General features: G+C 60.1%; 1 protein-coding gene across 1 annotated transcript; it reads left to right on the forward strand.

Annotated features, from left to right (window-relative positions):
• The first annotated feature begins 3279 nt into the window (after positions 1–3279).
• On the forward strand, positions 3280–12545 carry MRGPRF (MAS related GPR family member F). Its single transcript, XM_055415325.2, has 3 exons — positions 3280–3475; positions 6366–6466; positions 10733–12545. Exons 2-3 carry the CDS (start codon positions 6419–6421, stop codon positions 11714–11716), a joined length of 1032 nt encoding a protein of 343 aa, XP_055271300.1. The 5' UTR covers positions 3280–3475; positions 6366–6418; the 3' UTR covers positions 11717–12545.
• Positions 12546–16459: the final 3914 nt, after the last annotated feature.

A 16459-nucleotide genomic window follows, 5' to 3' on the forward strand; every position in this document is an offset into this window, starting at 1 on the left:
GCTGAAGCCGCAGCTCCAATACTCTGGTCACCTGAGGCGAAGAGCTGACTCTTTGGGAAAGACCCTGATGCTGGGAAAGATTGAAGGCAAAAGTAGAAGAGGGCAGCAGAGGATGAGATGGTTGGATGGCATCACCGACTCAATGAACATGAATTTGAGCAAACCCTGGGAGATAGTGGAGGAGAGAGAAGCCTGGCATGTTGCAGTCCATGGGGTCACAAAGAGTCAGACACAACTGAGCGACTGAACAACAGCATTGTTTGGTGTGTGAAGTGTATCTCAAAAGACCTGTTGAGAAAAGAGAAGCACCAGCCTATCAGAGCTGGAGTGGAAGGTGGGGAGAGGGCGTCTCAAATCCTACCACCTTCCTCCACGGTACAACTGGGAAGGAGGCTCAGTTTCTCCTGGTTCGTCAGAGGCAGGGCAGGCCCAGAGCACGGGCCTCTGGAGCTCCCCTCCCATCTGGACACCTCCGTGCCCAGGGCTGGAGTTGTAGATACAGACAGCCCCCAGCATCCCAGCTCGGGTCCTGCCATCGGATGGGGCAGGGGTCCAGGAGTTACAATGGACGCTCCCGGGGTCTGAGTTTCCTCATTTCCGGAGTCTGGGCACCCTGCACACAGGGATCTTTATCTGGTCCTTCCTCAGTGGATTCCCAGGTTTTAGAACAGTCCAGGCACATAGTAGGCGCTCAGTACACGTGTGTTGCCTGAGCGTGTCGAAAGGGCGGTGCTGTGAGGATGAAGTCATTCTCTGCTGGCTCAGGGAACCAGCTGTAACTGTCATCATCGTCACTGCCTTTGTCCCCTGAGCAGATGAGACAAAGGGAGGCAGAAAAGTGAGAACAGGACAAGGAGGGTGAAATCCTGGGCCAGGAAGGGCCATTCAGAGCGGCCTAGCCTGGGGGCCTTATCCACATCTCTGCCCTCCCTTCCTCCCCCTGGCCTCACCAGCCCCCGTTTACTCGGGCAGCTTGCGTCCTGCCCCAGGGCTTTTGCTCTTGCAGTTTCCTCTGCCGGAGATGCCTTCCTCCCCTTCTCAACTGAGTCACTCCTTCCCCAGTTTCCCCGTGGGCTCCATCATCACCTCCTCCAAGAAGCCATCCTGATTTCTCTGGTGTGCCCAGCCCCAGTGCTTTCTATCTGGTTGTGGTTTTACATGGGTCTGGGTCCTCTGATTCTGGTCTGCCTCCCAGCTTGACAGCAGCTCCCGCCAGCTCATCAGCTCACAGCACAGTGCCTGGTGCCTGGCAGGCGCTCTGATGGGCGTGCGGGCCTGCCTGGGGTCTCTGCACCTTCCCTGTGGGCCCGGAGGAGCCAAACCCCCATCCAGGGAGCATCTGGCAGTGAGAGACCACAGGAGGGCCCAGCAGAGGAGGTCCTGCCTGCACCCTTGTAGGGGGCTAGGGCAGGCTTTAAACCTGAAGCCCACCGCACAGGACCAGTAAAATTAAGTCCTGTTCTCCTGGGAGAGGCGGAGAACACTGGGTGGCAGGGTGGTGGCTTGTTCCAAGTGTGAGGACAGAAGAGGAGGGTTGGAAGTGTCGGGACCGTGTCTCAATCTCCACGTGCCCAGCACTGGGCCAGTCACCTCCAAGTCGCCCTAAGCTTCGCTGAAGGGGGCGGGGCCTCGCTGAAGGGGCGGGGCCTCGCTGAAGGGGGCGGGGGATGAATGACACATTTCTGGGGTCGTGGGCACCCTGATTCCCTCCTCACTGCAGCTCCAGGAGTCATTATTTTCCCCAGGAGCCCAAGGGTCACCCAAGACCGGAGGCAGCCAGGGGCGCCCCACATGTGACCGGGGTTCCCTCCAGGTCCCTGGGGAGCCCGTCCTCCAGGCCGGAGGACGCAGCACACCCAGGCAACAGATGGCTTTCCCATTTACAAGCACCTCTCCTTAGTTTCGAGAGAAACAGATTTCCATACCAAATAAGGCGGTGGACTTCAGAGCCGCTGCCCACTTCACACAATTCCTTTTAAGAGTCCAAACGCAATTACACTTGGAACTTGCCTGGGTTGGCCCCCCACCCCCACCCCCTGGCCTCTGCGTGTAAACAAGCAGCCCAGCTGGGCCCCAGCTGGCCGACCTGGAGAGGCGGGGAGGGTCCCCAGCCTCTCCTCCCCCTCCTCCTCCGGCGTGGCCGTGAACTGCAGCATCCTCAACTCCTCCACCCACCCCTCCCTAAAAGCAAAGCCCCCACCCCAGGCCTGCCGGACCCAGTAGGGAACAGTGCACGCCCCCTCGGAGGCTCGTAGTGGGCAGGGACATCGTGCTCCTCTGGGCGCGGGGGTGCTGCAGGCCCAGGGCAGGTGCAGGAGAGCTCTGTTCTCTTTCCGAGGCCCGCCAAGGAAGCCCCCAGCCTGGGCACCGTGTGTTCCGCAGAGGCTGTGCTCAGAATTCCCCCGGGCTCCCCCGGGCCATGAGAAAGTCGGTCCAGGGCAGCGGAGCCTTCCCTGGTGGCTGCCTGGGAAAGCCGCTTCTCACCCTCCCGGTCCTCAAGGCCACCCCACTCTGGGCCCTGCGCCGCCGCCCCCCACCCCCAGGCTTTGGCTAGGTGCCCCAGGACTCCGCGGGGGGCTCGCCCGGGTTGGGGAAGGCTGACTCATCCTCCCACCAAGCGGCGCAAGCACCAGGCACTGCAGCCCCGCCAATTTCCCCGCTCCGACCCGGCCCCAGGCGAGCGCTGTGATTTTCCACTTGCGCCATCTGATTGCCATTAGGGATGGGGAAAGGGAATTCCTGGCTCCAGAAGCCCGCAGGGGGGCCCTGGGCAGATTCCGGGCTGGAAGGGGGTGTGAGGTACCACCTGGTGTCACTGCTGTGCAGCCACCCGGTCGGCCTCTCCGAAGTCCCTGCGCCGCCCCACCCTGGAGCCCTCGCCCTGCTGCCTCCTTGGCTGCTCCGCTATCAGTCCCCGGGTACAGGTGGGGGTTCACTCCACCCCCCCACCCCCACCCGCAGGCTTGCATGCCCAGAGATGTCCCGGGAGGGGCCAAGGGACGGCACCGGGCAAGCAGAGAGCCTGGCGCTCCCGCTCTGCGTGCAGTGGGCAGCCCCTCGGAGCTGCAGATTCGCAGCTGGACTCGGGCCGCAGTGCTCGGGCCAACGTGACGTCACCAGGCGGCGAGCTGAGTTCCCAGTGGGGCTGGGCCTGGGGCGGGGGGGTTTGGGGAGGGGGGTCCGGAGCGGGGCATTCCTTCCCAAAGCCTCATCCCAGCTCGGCCCCTCCCGCTCCTCCCCGACCCCGCCCCCTCCTGGCGGGCCTGGAATTGGGTTTGGGGCGGGTTACACTTCCAAAGCTGTCTCCTCCGGCAGGCAGGCGAGGCTCTCCTGCACTCCAAGTTCGCCTTTCCTGAGCCTCCGGGCAGTGCCCCGGGCTGGCCTGCCCGCCCCTGTGGTCCAGGACCAGAGGTGGCATCGCGGGAGGAGCCCTCTGCCAAGGGGAGGCCTCCAAGGATCAGGCCCACAGCTGCAGGTAGTGCCACCCGCCCGGGGCCCAGGGGAGGGCATCTCGGGAGCCGGGGCTGCAGGGTGAAGGCCTGGGCAGGGAAAGGGAGAGAGGTGGGCACCTTCGAGGCTGGCAGCCCCTGGAAATCACATGGCCCCAGGCAGGAGCCGCCCCGGAGACCCCCAAAGCAGTGCTGTCAGCATCCGAGGCCCCAGGAGGGCTGCTTGAGAGTCCCCGTCTTGTGCAGCAGGGCCTGGCACTCCGACCCCCAAGCTGTCCTCTGCTTCCAGCTCCTGCTCTGTCCTCCGGGGGGTGGGGGCTTCCTCTCCCCCCTCCCCCACTCTTGCCAGCCTCCAGCCGTCCAAGTGAGTTTTCTGGAAGGGCAGGAAGGGGAACACCCAACAGGCAGCATCCCACTGCTGTCATGCAAGCAGACTGCGCTTCCGGCAGCTCGGGGAGGTCCCTGGGGTGGACAGCAAGGGATAAGCCGCGGAGAAGGAGGCTATTCAGCCACGGAGGCTGGGCGGCTGCGTCCCACCTTCTTCCAGGCGGGCGGTGCCTGGTGGGGTGTTGGCGTTGGGCGAAGCTGTCTGTTCCTGAGGCATTCCAAAAGGTCTCCCCTGTGTCCGAGGGGAGGGACAGCCGCAAGCCCACCCCAGAGCTGGCTGTCTCAGACCCAGCCCAGGCGGCAGCCCCCAGACAAGGAGACAAGAGGCCAGGAAGATAGATAGCAGAACTGGAGGCTGCTGGTTCCCGCCAAGCCAGGCCTCCTGGAGCAAAGCCCTGCATAGCCGGCCGGGCCGGGCTCGGAGACCCAGGCATGGTGGGTGGAAGTGAGAGGTGCGGGGCTTCCTGGGGCCTCCGGAGGCAGACAGGTGGCAGGAAGACGATCCCTGGACTCCTGCTTTGAGTGGAGGGTCCACGGTGAGCTGAACTGGCAGATTTTCTTTTGTCTGCGTTAGCCCAAGCTAGCCCTGTCATAGGCCGGATCCCAGTGTGAGGAGCACACGCACTCACGCACGTCCCTCACACATGTCACACACATGTCTTTCCACGGCCCACGTGGGGTTCAACTCAGCTCTCAGGTCCCTCCATACGAGTGCAATAGCTTTTCAGATGGCCCGTGGCAGGGCGGCGAGGGCTCAGACACACACAGCGACAGCCACCCCTCGAGTCAACACTGTGCCCAGCCGCATTGCGGGCAGGTCCCAGCCAGCAATCCTGCGGGGCAACTGTGTGCTGGGGCGGGGGGTGGGGGGGCATCTAGCCTGGCCGGAGGGGAACAGGGGAGGCCCTCTAAGTCAGGGCATCGAGCCTGGGGCCCAGGCCTCGGGGTGGTGTGGGTCTGGAAGGATGAGCAGAGGAGTAGGGACAGTGGAGGAAGACGGGCTGAGGCCGGCACTCAAGGCTGCAGGCACCCGGAGAGTTTAAACAAGTCCCAGCGTGTGGAGGAGGTGGAGATCTGTGCGTGGCAAGTGGAGTCAAGACGGCCCCGGGGGCGGGGGTAGGGGCACAGTTATATGCAAGCCTGCGACCCCTCCCCTGCCCGGCTCCCTCGCTATCTGCACACCCACACTGCTCAGGCCTCACGAGCTGGCTCACGCAAAAGGGCTCCCACCCCGCGCGCAGCCAGCGGCTGCAAGCCCCGCCGTCCGCGCCCGCCCGCCCGCCCCCGGCCCCGCCGGCGGCCCCTCCAGGCGACCCCGCGCCGGGGCTCCCGGAGGCCGGTGGTTAAAGAGGGCGGGCGGCTCGCGAGAACCGCCTCTCCGCGCAGCCAATGACCGGCGCCCGCCCGGGCCCGCCCTCCCGGCCCGGGGCGGAGGGGCGCGTGGCTGCCTCGACCGGCGGCGGCGGCCGGGCGGGAATCCGGGGGAGCAAGGAGGAGGAGGAGGAGGGCCCCCCGCAAGGCCCCTCCTCCACTCACAGCCTCAGTTTCCCGGCTGCAGGGTGGGAGGGATGGGTGCTTGCCAAGTTGGGGCTGAGCTCAAGTTGGGGGCCGCGGTCAATCTCGTGTCAAGTCCACCAATGAACTCTGCCCGGCAAGTTCAGGATGGACAAGTCTCACGCCACCCCTCGCTTCTCCCAGCCGCCCCCCACCCCAACCCCCACCTGAAGTCCTGGCCGAGTCCAGCTGCTCCCTCTCCAACCTGGAGCTAGGGCCACCCTAGCGACTTCAGGGCTGGCCCCTCCAGCCTCCCTGCCTCTTCAGCCCATCTAGGCTCTGCAGACACAAATCTGCAAAGCCGTAGTGTCCCCCCCACAGCTCCCCCAGGAAGGTGACCTCACCTCCCTGCCCTCATCACAGGGCAGTGACTACACCTGCCTCCTCGCTGGTACCCAGGACCAGACAGGAGGACGGGTGTCCGCGAGCAGGCTCTCACTGACCCAGGGTTGATGGTGGGTGATGACAGCGATGCTGCCGGTGACCGGGCTGCCTCCTCCTCCTCCAGGAAGTCTTCCCTGCCAGAAATGATCTTTTATCTCCCACGTTCCCTCCTGGGACTAACTGCCCGGAACCCCTGTCCCACCCCTGGCTGGACACAAAGGTGGTGCCCAAGAAGTGTGTACAGGTGAACAAGCATATCCCCAGATGCCATCTAACTCCAGAAATGTCAGGCAGAGCTGGGAAGGAGAAAGACTTCCCTAGGAGGTGTCACTAGGGTATCAGCAGTGGGGGGTGAATGAGGACCCCTCCCCCCGGGAAGGCAGGGGCGGTGCACACGGATGCCACCCGCTCTGGACTCAGCAGGAAGCCCCGTGCCTCCCACAAAGCCCTGCCTCTGGGGAACCAGGGGGTGGTTCATGGACCTGCCCTCCAACGGGACAGCCCTATGGGCCTGGAGAGAGGTCTGCCCAGGCATGGAGGACACCACCCCCCTGATGCGACCCTTTCTGCCGTGCCCGGTGGGTTGTGCAGGCCAGTGAGCTGTGAGTGGAGCCCTGAGGAACGTGGACTGGCCAGGCCTGGAGATGGCTGGAAACTGCTCCTGGGAGGCCCACCCCACCAACTGGAACAAGGCAAGTGCCTCCATCAGCTCCGTACAGAGGGGGCTCCTCTGCCAGGGTCTGCAGGATGGGTGTGATGGGAGGGGCACACCGCCCCGGTATGTCCTGCTCACACACACTCTGCCACCCAGAACCCATCCTCTAGCTCAGGACAGACAGGACTCCTCTGGGCTGTGTGGCCTGGCGCTGCTTACCAGGTCCCTTGGATCCCCAGTGCCTTCATCACTGGACACCCTCAAATCCTGTCCTGTGTTACCAACCTCCAGAGGTCTCGTTCTCTCTTCCTGTGGAGATGGGGCAGTCAGCTATTTCCCATGGCTAGGCCCTGCCAGGAGGCCCTACAAGGCTGGCTCCAAAGGGGCCCCGATGTCACATGCTCCATGGGGCACTGGCCCACCCTGCCAGTGTCACCCAGGGTCTGGTCGCCACGGCTTACCTCCCGCATGCAGGCAGCATCCTGCAGTTGAGACTCTGATAGTCCATCAGGCTGACCCACCCCTTCTGCCCTTGCCCCTCCGGTCCCTACTTCTCTGAGGCCCTTGGAAACTCTGGAGTTCCTTCTGAATCCTGGGCAAAACCCTCTCAAGTTGGAAGGACCTCTTGAGTTTACCGGGTGCAACATTTGAGGAAACCAAGGCTCACGCCAGTGTAGTGACTCAACAGGGGTGAGTCCAGAGGCCTGACAGAGCCCGGACTCCTGCCCAGGACCTGAGCCCTAGCCCCAGGCACCTCCCCGCCGTGCCTGCAACCCCCTCCTGCCTCTGATGGTGACCGCTGTGGGGTGGCCGCCATGGGAAGCAGAGATGGGACTGGCTCCAGAGTCTCCAGAAACCCCCAGAGAAGCGGCAGAGCCCAGGGAGGGGACCAGGCTCCAGGCAGGCATTTTACAAGGTGGTATGTGGCCGGGATGGCAGCTCACGCCCAGTGACTCACCGGCCCTCCCGCTCTGACTCTGCAGAGAGGATTGCAGACGTCTTCCAGCCTGCGAGAGGCTCTGAGTGATCTGGTCTGTCAGCTGCAGCCCCTGCTGCCTGGTTCCCTGGGGCGCAGCGCTGGTCCTTCACAGACTCCTTTAGTCAGTGGTCTTGTAGATTACGCCTTCCCTCCCCAGCTAAGAGGAGGTTCTTAGGAGGCCACTCTGTGGCCTGGAGTGGTCAGAACCACCAACAGGAAAGGCTGAAATTAGAGCAGGCTAAGGCGTTTGATGGGCTTCCCATGTGGTGCAGTGGTAAAGAATCTGCCGGCCAATACAAGAGATGCAGTTTCTATCCCTGGGTCGGGAAGATCCCTTGGAGGAGGAAATGGCAACCCACTCCAGTATTCTTGCCTGGAAAATCTCATAGACAGAGGAGCTGTCTATGGCGAGCTGCAGTCCATGGGGTCGCAAAGAGTCAGACATGACTGAGCACACACACGCAGAGCACGAGGGGTTTGAGAGCTGACAGACAGACAGATGTGGAGTCATCAGTAAATGTATTTAGCGAATGCTGGGTAGTGGCTAGGACCCCCATGCCCTGAGCTCATGGGGTCAACCCAGAGTCTACCAGCACTCTGCAGTCCCTGCTTGCAGATGCCTCTTGACCGGAGCCAGGCCGAAAGTGCTCTCCCTTTGTTATGGGGTGTCAGACCCAGAAAGCCATCTTTCAGGACCCAGCTTTCTGCCAGAGCTGGGGGGCCATCTGGAAAGCAGCAGAGTGGGCTTGATCTGACAACCTTCTGGGTTTTTGTTTGTTTGTTTTGCTTTTGTTTTGGAGGGAGAGTCATGAGCAGTGGGAACTGATACCCAGCAGGTGTTTAGAGGGAGGCAAGGTTCAGGCTTTGTGGGAAAGAGCACTGGGATGGATTAGTGATGTCTGCCAGGGTATGGCAAGGGGAGTGATGGTGTTCTGGGCAGCCTCGGCCACTTGGGACAAGAGGTCAAAATCGATAGCCTGAGAACAGAATCCAGCATTTAGATGTGTTGTGCTTGGCCCACACAGTGTGTGTTTTTTTAGATGTGAACGTTTAAAGATTGGGATAAAGAACATTTAAAGATCTAGGCTTCCTAGATGGCTCAGTGGTAAAGAATCCACCTGCCAGTGAAACGCAACAGATGCAGCTTGGATCCCTGTGTCAGGAAGATCCCCTGGAGTAGGAAATGGCAACCCACTCCAGTATTCCTGCCTGGAGAGTCCCATGGACAGAGGAGCCTGGCGGGCTGGAGTCCACGGGGTCACAAAGAGTCGAACATGATTGAGTGACTGAGCACACACACGCAGAGTTTACAGCCTCGAGTTCTGACTTCTCTGGGGAGTGGGGGAAAGATGATCCGTCAGTCTGCCAGTGCCCCCCGGAGCCCGCCGGCTGGAGCAGGGCAGCTGCCCACTTGCTCAGGACAGGTGCCCTCTGGTTTGCCATTGTCCCCCACCACTCACTGGTTTCTTGCACCTGGCCCACCTTCATCCATTTCTACGCCAGCCGAGACCCTGCAGCCAAGACTGACATTTAGCCAGATGGACTCACACAGCCAGACCAAGTGTCAAACCACCGAAGCGCTCCCCCACAGCTCTATAAATAGCCACTGCCTTCAGCGTCTCCCCCTCTAGGGACCCCCTGGCCAGACCCAGTTCCCTTATGATCCAGAAAACCAAAGGGTCACCCAGACCCAGCAGGGGACCACCCTGATTCCCCAGGTCTCTCTGATCCCACTGTGGGTCAAGGTTCACTTTTGTTTTGGTGAACTTACAAGTGATTTTGCTCTTTTAAATAAATGTTTTCATGTCTTAGTATGAAAAATCGCAAGTTTTGTAAATTTGCATAAACCTTTATCGACTCGTTAGTCTGTTGTCACTTGTACTTTCTATCTAGAATCTTTTTTTAAAACCTTTTCTTTTGTTCTGGGGTACAGCCACAAACTAATGCTGTGACTGTTTCAGGTGAACAGCGAGAAGGATTCAGCCAAACATATACATATACACATACAAGTATCTGTTCTCCCCGAACTCCCCTCTCATCCGGGCTGCCGCATAACACTGAGCAGAGTCCCATGTGCTATATTGTTGGTTACACATTTTAAATATAGCAGTGTGTACATGTCCATGCCAAACGCCCTAACCACCCCTTCTCTCCCAGCAGCCACCAGTTCGTTCTTGAAGTCTGTGAGTCTCTTTCTGTTTTATAAGTGCACTGAAGATACTTTCTTTCCTAAAGCTATTTGAAAGTAAATTACAGGGACTTTCCTGGTGATCCAGTGGCTAAGACTCCAAGCTCTCAACGCAGGGGGCCCAGGTTCGATCCCCAGTCAGGGAACTAGATCCCACATGCCGCAATTAAGAGATCACATGTCACAGTTAAAGACGCCATATGCCACAGAGCGGCGATCCTATGCACCAGAAGTAAGACTCAGAACAGCCAAATAAATATTTTAAAAATTTTTTTAAATACAGTAAATTACAGATTCCAATGCCCTTTGTCTCCAAACAGCCTGTATCTTCTTGAGATCAAGGACCCTCCCGTGCAGCGACAGTGCATTTTCTGTACTGCGTTCTCAGTGCATCGCTGTTTAGAAAGTGCAGCATGGGTCCAGTACCATTATCCAGACATGGTTCGTGTTCACACTTCCCCAGTCATTCCCGTAATGGCCTCCACAGCGATGGCTAGACCCACGATACCATCCAGGCTTACAGCCCTGCAGTGATTGGCCATGCCTCTTTAGTTTCCTTCAGTGTAGAAAGGCTCCTCGGTTTTCTTGCACAATATGGACATTTTCTGGGCAGTGGGATGGCTGTCAGGTCCCTTGCTGAGGGACTGATTATTTTCACTGTTTTCGCCGTCACTCCGGTAGGCTGCCAGCTCCAGACTCTGGGGCACAGAGTGGGAGCACTCTGTGTTATCAGGGGTGTCTTCTGCTCCAGTTGGAGCCAATTAGTTGCTCCAAAGCCAAGTCTGTCCTCAGGAACAACACACCTGGAAGCAGGTGCAGGTTTGGGGGTGGAGCCTGCATACATGCATGCTTAGTCGCTCACTCGTGTCTGACTCTTTGCTACTCCATGAACTATGGCCCGCCAGGCTCCTCCGTCCATGGGATTTCCCAGGCAAGAATACTGGAGTGGGTTGCCATTTCCTTCCCTAGGGAACCTTCCCCACCCAGAGATCAAAACCTGGGTCTCCTGCATTGAAGGCAGATTCTGAGCCAGCAGGAAGCCCTGGGGGTGGAGCCTAGCACACCTGGATGCAGGCGCGGGTGTGGGGGTGGAGAGCAGCCAGCATCACTGCGGCTCCCCCTCCGCACCTGCACAGATGTGTCCGGGCGTGAGCGAGGCCCCCGAGCTCTACAGCCGTGGCTTCCTGACCATCGAGCAGATCACCGTGCTGCCGCCGCCGGCCGTCATGAACTACATCTTCCTGCTCCTCTGTCTGTGCGGCCTGGTGGGCAACGGGCTGGTCCTCTGGTTTTTCGGCTTCTCCATCAAGAGGAGCCCCTTCTCCGTCTACTTCCTGCACCTGGCCAGCGCGGACGTCGGCTACCTCCTTAGTAAGGCCGTGTTCTCCATTCTGAACACGGGGGGCTTCCTGGGCCCCTTTGCCGACTACGTCCGCGCCGTGTCCCGGATCGTGGGGCTTTGCATGGTCCTCAGCGGCGTCAGCCTCCTGCCAGCCATCAGCTCGGAGCGCTGCCTGTCGGTCATCTTCCCCTCCTGGTACTGGCGCCGTCGGCCCAAGCGCCTGTCGGCCGTGGTGTGCTCGCTGCTCTGGGCCCTGTCACTGCTGGTTACCTGCGTCCACAACTACTTCTGCGTGTTCCTGGGCCGCCAGGCGTCCGGGGCGGGCTGCAGGCACATGGACGCCTTCCTGGGCATCCTGCTGTTCCTGGTCTTCTGCCCGCTCATGGTGCTGCCCTGCCTGGCGCTCATCCTGCGCGTGGAGTGCCGGGCCCGGCGGCGCCAGCGCTCGGCCAAGCTCAACCACGTCATCCTGGCCGTGATCTCGGTGTTTCTTGTGTCCTCCATCTACCTGGGCATCGACTGGTTCCTCTTCTGGGTCTTCCGGATCCCGGCGCCCTTCCCCGAGTACGTCACCGACCTGTGCCTCTGCATCAACAGCTGCGCCAAGCCCGTGGTCTACTTCCTGGCCGGCAGGGACAAGTCGCAGCGCCTGTGGGAGCCTCTCAGGGTGGTCTTCCAGCGGGCCCTGCGGGACGGGGCCGAGCCGGGGGAGGTGGGAGGCGGCACGCCCAACACAGTCACCCTGGAGATGCAGTGTCCCTCGGGGAACGCCTCCTGAGCGGCTGGGCGCCCGCAGGCAAGGCGGGGCCCACATGACCTCCAGAGACCCTTGACAGAGGGTCATGAGCTGGCAGCAGCCCTGGGGCCCAAGCGCAGGGAGAGAAAGCTACTCCCACCTGTGAGCCACCTTCTCCCAGGGCACAGGCTCCCCTGGGCAGGGGGGCAGCGAGACAGACAGCCCCCGTGACCCTGCCAGGCTCCCCCAGTCACCCCCTCCTTCCCTGAGCCGCAGTATAGAAGTCAACCCCAGGCCATGGGCCAGATGTGGGGTTCTTCCTGGCCCCAGGGTGGTCAGGAAGGGAGAGGAGGCCATCACCCAGCCCTGTCCACCTCCTGCACCATGAGGCAGCCCTCCCCAAGAAGGACTCGGCCAGCACCATCGCCCATTGGGCCAGCAGCTTCCTCCTGCCGTGAGGACACCTCCTGGCTCCGTTCTGTCCTCTTAAGGTGACCTTGTGAGCTGCAGGGGAGAGCGGCCCCTTAACCCCCTCAGGGTCCCATCTTTCTGAAGATGATGTTCCCGCCTCTGGGGAGCCCTTGGGCAGCCCAAATGGCGGGGCTTCTGTCCTGCTGAGTGGCTGGACACAGAAAGGACCCTCAGCCGGCTTGGGTGACTCACTCTCTTCTCGGACTCCGTGCCAGCTGTTGGGTCCAAGCCGCCGTCTGCCTGGCCTGCAGGGCTCCGGTGGGCCGTCTGAAAGTGGGCGCTGGCTCTCCCTAGCCACCCCACCCTACCTGCAAGCACGGTGGCCCAGCTTGGTCAACGGAGGTTTTATGAAAGACAGTAAATGTGTATCAATAAACGCTTTCTATCTTTCACTGAGGAAGGCTTCCTGCCCTCTGTCCTGTCCGTGGGCTTGTGCCCACAGTGCGGACCCCACGGGCATCCAAGGCCCAGGTGGGCTGCCCTTCCGTGCTCCCCTCCCTGCACAGCCTGCTCTGTGCCCCAGGTCTCGTGCCCTGGCTCCTGGTGGGCCTGTCTGCACCCCCAGTTGCTCCCTCTCTGGGGACGGTGTCCACTGCTCTGCTGAGGGGAGCGTGATCCCCATGCTACCCTCTGTTGGCTAACCCCAGTGCCCTTTCCATCCACCCAAGGCCCCCATGTTCCCTCTGGAAACTTAGCTTTCATCACACCTCCTGAGTTCCAGGCTCTGTGCTGGCTGATATGGCCCGGCCCGGGAAGAACACAGTGTGTCCACACGGAGCTCCCCTACCCCTCGCCCCAGGGGCCGCAGCATCTTCTGCTGTATGCCCCTCCCACCTTCCAGAACTCTCTGTCCTGGGGTCTCTGAGGCCGGGCTGGCGTCCCTGTGCCTGGCGCCTCCCGACTTCCCAGCCAGAGCTGAGAGCCCCTCCCAGGAGACAGCCTCCACTCGGGCCAGGCCGGCCAGCTCCCTGACTGCCCCTTGCCCCTGACAGCCCGTGGGAGACAACCATTTTGGATGCAACCTGGGACCCCCACCCCTTTGTGGGAAGATCTGGGGAAACCGCTCACCGCACAGGCCCTGGGGAGAGACCAAGGGCAGAGGCATCGGGGACCCTTGGAGCAGAGCACCCCTTTTCTGTGGAGATGGCGGGGGGGAGGGCAGGGAAGCCAATGGAGGGAACTGCCCTTCAAGGGAGCACTTCCGCCCTGCGGCTGGCATTCTGCCTGCAGACCCTGGACGCCCTCTGCCTCACCCTGGTGATGCCGGAGCCCAGGCCGCAACACCCCCTCAGGCTGGCTGACCCCCAAGTACGTGGCCCCGAAGACCGGCCCCCTCAGGCCTCCACTCCCGAGCTCCCTGTTCTCAAAGCCCCAGCCGCCTCTCCAGCAAGGGCCCTGCTCTGTGTGGCCCAGAGGCCAAGGTTTCAGCAGCTCTGGTGTTGGGGCTGGTGCCCGCGTCCCCTGTCCCAGCCCCTGGGTTTCACCCTCCCCCAGCCTCCCCTCCACACACCAGATGGAACCCCGGGAGAGCAGAGCTGGAGGCCAGCACCGCTAACATTTCTGAGGACCCAGAGAAACCATGTGGGGTCCTGACAACACGCATGGGAGGACCGGGCCCGGGACTTGGACCCGTCACTTGGAAAGCTCAGGCCTCCACGCAGCAGGAAGGCCTCTAGGCCTGCAGGTGCCCAAGGAGGCCGACCAGGGCTGGCTCCTCAGGGCACAGTGCATCCCTGGGGTTCACCTCTTCTCAGGAGCCCCCACCCCAGCCCTCAAGCCCTGAGTCCCCCGTAGGAAGCTGTCCCCAACTCACCCAGGAACTCAACCAGGGCATCCCTGCCGGCTGCCTCGATACAGAACCCAGGCCTGGTGGGTGGATAGGCGACCTTGGCCCACAGCAGGGCCTGGAGGTCAGGGCAGGGCTGCAGCTGTATATTTGAACACACGTGTGCCCTTAGCAGGTGCTAAGCCAAAAAGTGTGGGGGGATGCAAATTCCAGGACTGAGGCCTCTCCCAGCCCTTGGCCCCTTCTCCCTACAATCTTGCCAAGAAGCCAAGCCTCCCTACCGCCCCAGCCCCCTGCCACCCCACCCCACCCCAGGAAGCTTTTGTGCATAACCTGCCCACACCCCACCACTTCGCTTCTGTGCTGATGGGTCTGTGCTAAAGGTGGGTAAAGACACAGACACCCACTAGCAGTCACCTCAGCCCTGGACCACTCTCCTCCTCCCTCCTTTGGTGTTTAATTATTAAAAGGGGCCTCCAGAATCCACTGCAGTGGTGGGGTGATATGCCTCAGCTATCCTCACCCCCAGAAACAGCCCAGCCCAGCCCCCAGCAGTCCCCCCCACCAAGTCTCCTTCTTTCTGGGTGTTCCATAAAGGCAGGAAGGCGAGGGTCCACCAAGCATCACAGATTTCCACCCTGAAACTGCCTGGGGCAAGAGGTCTGATGGGTCTCCCCTGACAACTGCTATCAACAGAGTCATAGAATTGGGAAGTGCAGTCTCCACACACACTAGGCAGCTTCTAGGTGGCTGGACAAAGAAAGAATCCTTGTCTCTCTGCGCCCCCCCAAGGCCCCCACCCCGTAGGATAAGCGTGGTGGAGGGAGGGGGAGGGGTGGCCTCGGGCAGGACAGACCTCCCCACTTTTTCCTACTTCCTGTCGCCGCTGTCTCTACACACATGAGCAGGGGGCCACTTCCCACGAATCATGGGACTTCGGCGGCCAGTGCCCTGGTTTTCCCGCATTACCGGCAGACTCTGGAGGGGAGGGGAGTGGCCACTGAAGGGGGGACGTTCATGGGAACAGGCAATCCCAGCCCTGCTGGTCAGGGCAACGACTACTGTTTATTTCTTTATAGTTTTAATTGGAGGATGATTGCTTCACAGTGATGTATTAGTTTCTGCTCTACATCAGTGTGAATGAACTATAAGTACAGCTATATCTCCTCCCTCTTGAGGCTCCTTCCCACCCCTCATCCGATATCCCGTCATTTATTGAGGACCTCCTGTGTGCAGCTGGCCCTGGACTGAGCTCCATGAATCAATAACCTTTAATCTTCAGGACAGGACTCTGCGGTACAGACAATTCGCGGCCGTTGTAGACTCCGGGGCTCAGAAATGGGTTTGCCCATTGAAGATCAGTCCGGCCAGGTGGACAGCCCTCTCTGGAGCCCCAGTCACCGTCCGGCACAGTGGTTTTCTTGTTTCCTTGGAAGCTCAGACCTCTGAACCTCTGTGTTTTCCATCGGCCAAGCACTGGGAGTTGAGGTTCAGGGGTGATAGCCAGACATAGCAAGCCCATCACAACCCAACTACACCCTGGACCAGCCTTGTTTTATTCCACGGTCACTAGTAACCAAAGGTGGGGACAGCTCAGTTTCAGGCTGTGGATGTCTGGAATGAAGTGGGGGATGCGAAGGCATGCGTGTTCAGCAGACAGTGCGGTGAACAGCCTGGAAGCTGACATCTCCTCTGTCTCATCTTCCATCCTAAGAAGAGGAAATGGAACGCCTCTCTAGCATCTGCCCAGCTTTCCCGTATCTCCTGCCAGTGTGGTTTTGAGATAAATTTGGGTTTGTATTTCATGCCAGAATTTTCTGAAGCCCAAGAGCTTTTCTGCAAAGCTTAGTACAAAAGCCTCAGCCAAGAGGATTCCTCTGTCCTGAGAACCAAGAGCTCCCTTTCGAAGGCAAGATGGAGAGATGAGTCCATTCATGATCCAGCCTCTCAATGCTTGGGGAGAAGCCCCGGTCCAAGGAAGCCTGTCCCTAAGCGGGTTGGCTACAAGGTCAGGGAGCTCTGCAAACCTATTGCAGAGTCTTCCAGAACCAAGACAATCGAGAACATGAGTACGAAAATATCACATTCTCGGCCAGTTGGGGCTGGAGAGTAGCCAGTAGGGGTTTGGAGAAAACAACAGGGCACAGTTCATAAAATTAAAACTCATGGAAAACTCTGCTTCAGTGAGTCAGAACGCCAGCACCAAGTTTCCTGGCGACTCAGGAGAAGGTTTCCCTACTCAGGCAGATTTTTGTTTTTTAATCTTTGTAATTATCTAATGGCAGTCTAATGGACGCATTAATACAGTAAGTTGCATCCGTTTAATGTAGAGTTCAATAATCTTTGACACATGTGTGTATGTTTACATCATCACCAAATCAATATACAGAATGTTTCTATCCCCCGCAAAGAACATTTCCATCACCAGCCCCTCAAATTTTCCTAGGTCACCCAGCCCATCATCCCCGGCCTCTGCCTCAACCCTGAGGCAACCACTCACCTCTGCCTTATGCAACTGTAGATTCTAG

The sequence above is a fragment of the Moschus berezovskii genome, chromosome 25, assembly GCF_049115385.1.
Source record: "Moschus berezovskii isolate FMDL1 chromosome 25, NW_MosBer_1.0, whole genome shotgun sequence".
Taxonomy (NCBI): Eukaryota; Metazoa; Chordata; class Mammalia; order Artiodactyla; family Moschidae; genus Moschus; species Moschus berezovskii.

Bases quoted from the DNA above. Each gene is read 5' to 3' on its own strand.
- MRGPRF (XM_055415325.2), top strand. From the start codon at position 6,419: ATGGCTGGAAACTGCTCCTGGGAGGCCCACCCCACCAACTGGAACAAG. The intron at 6,467-10,732 runs GCAAGTGCCTCC...GCACCTGCACAG, and splicing joins ACCCCACCAACTGGAACAAG to ATGTGTCCGGGCGTGAGCGA.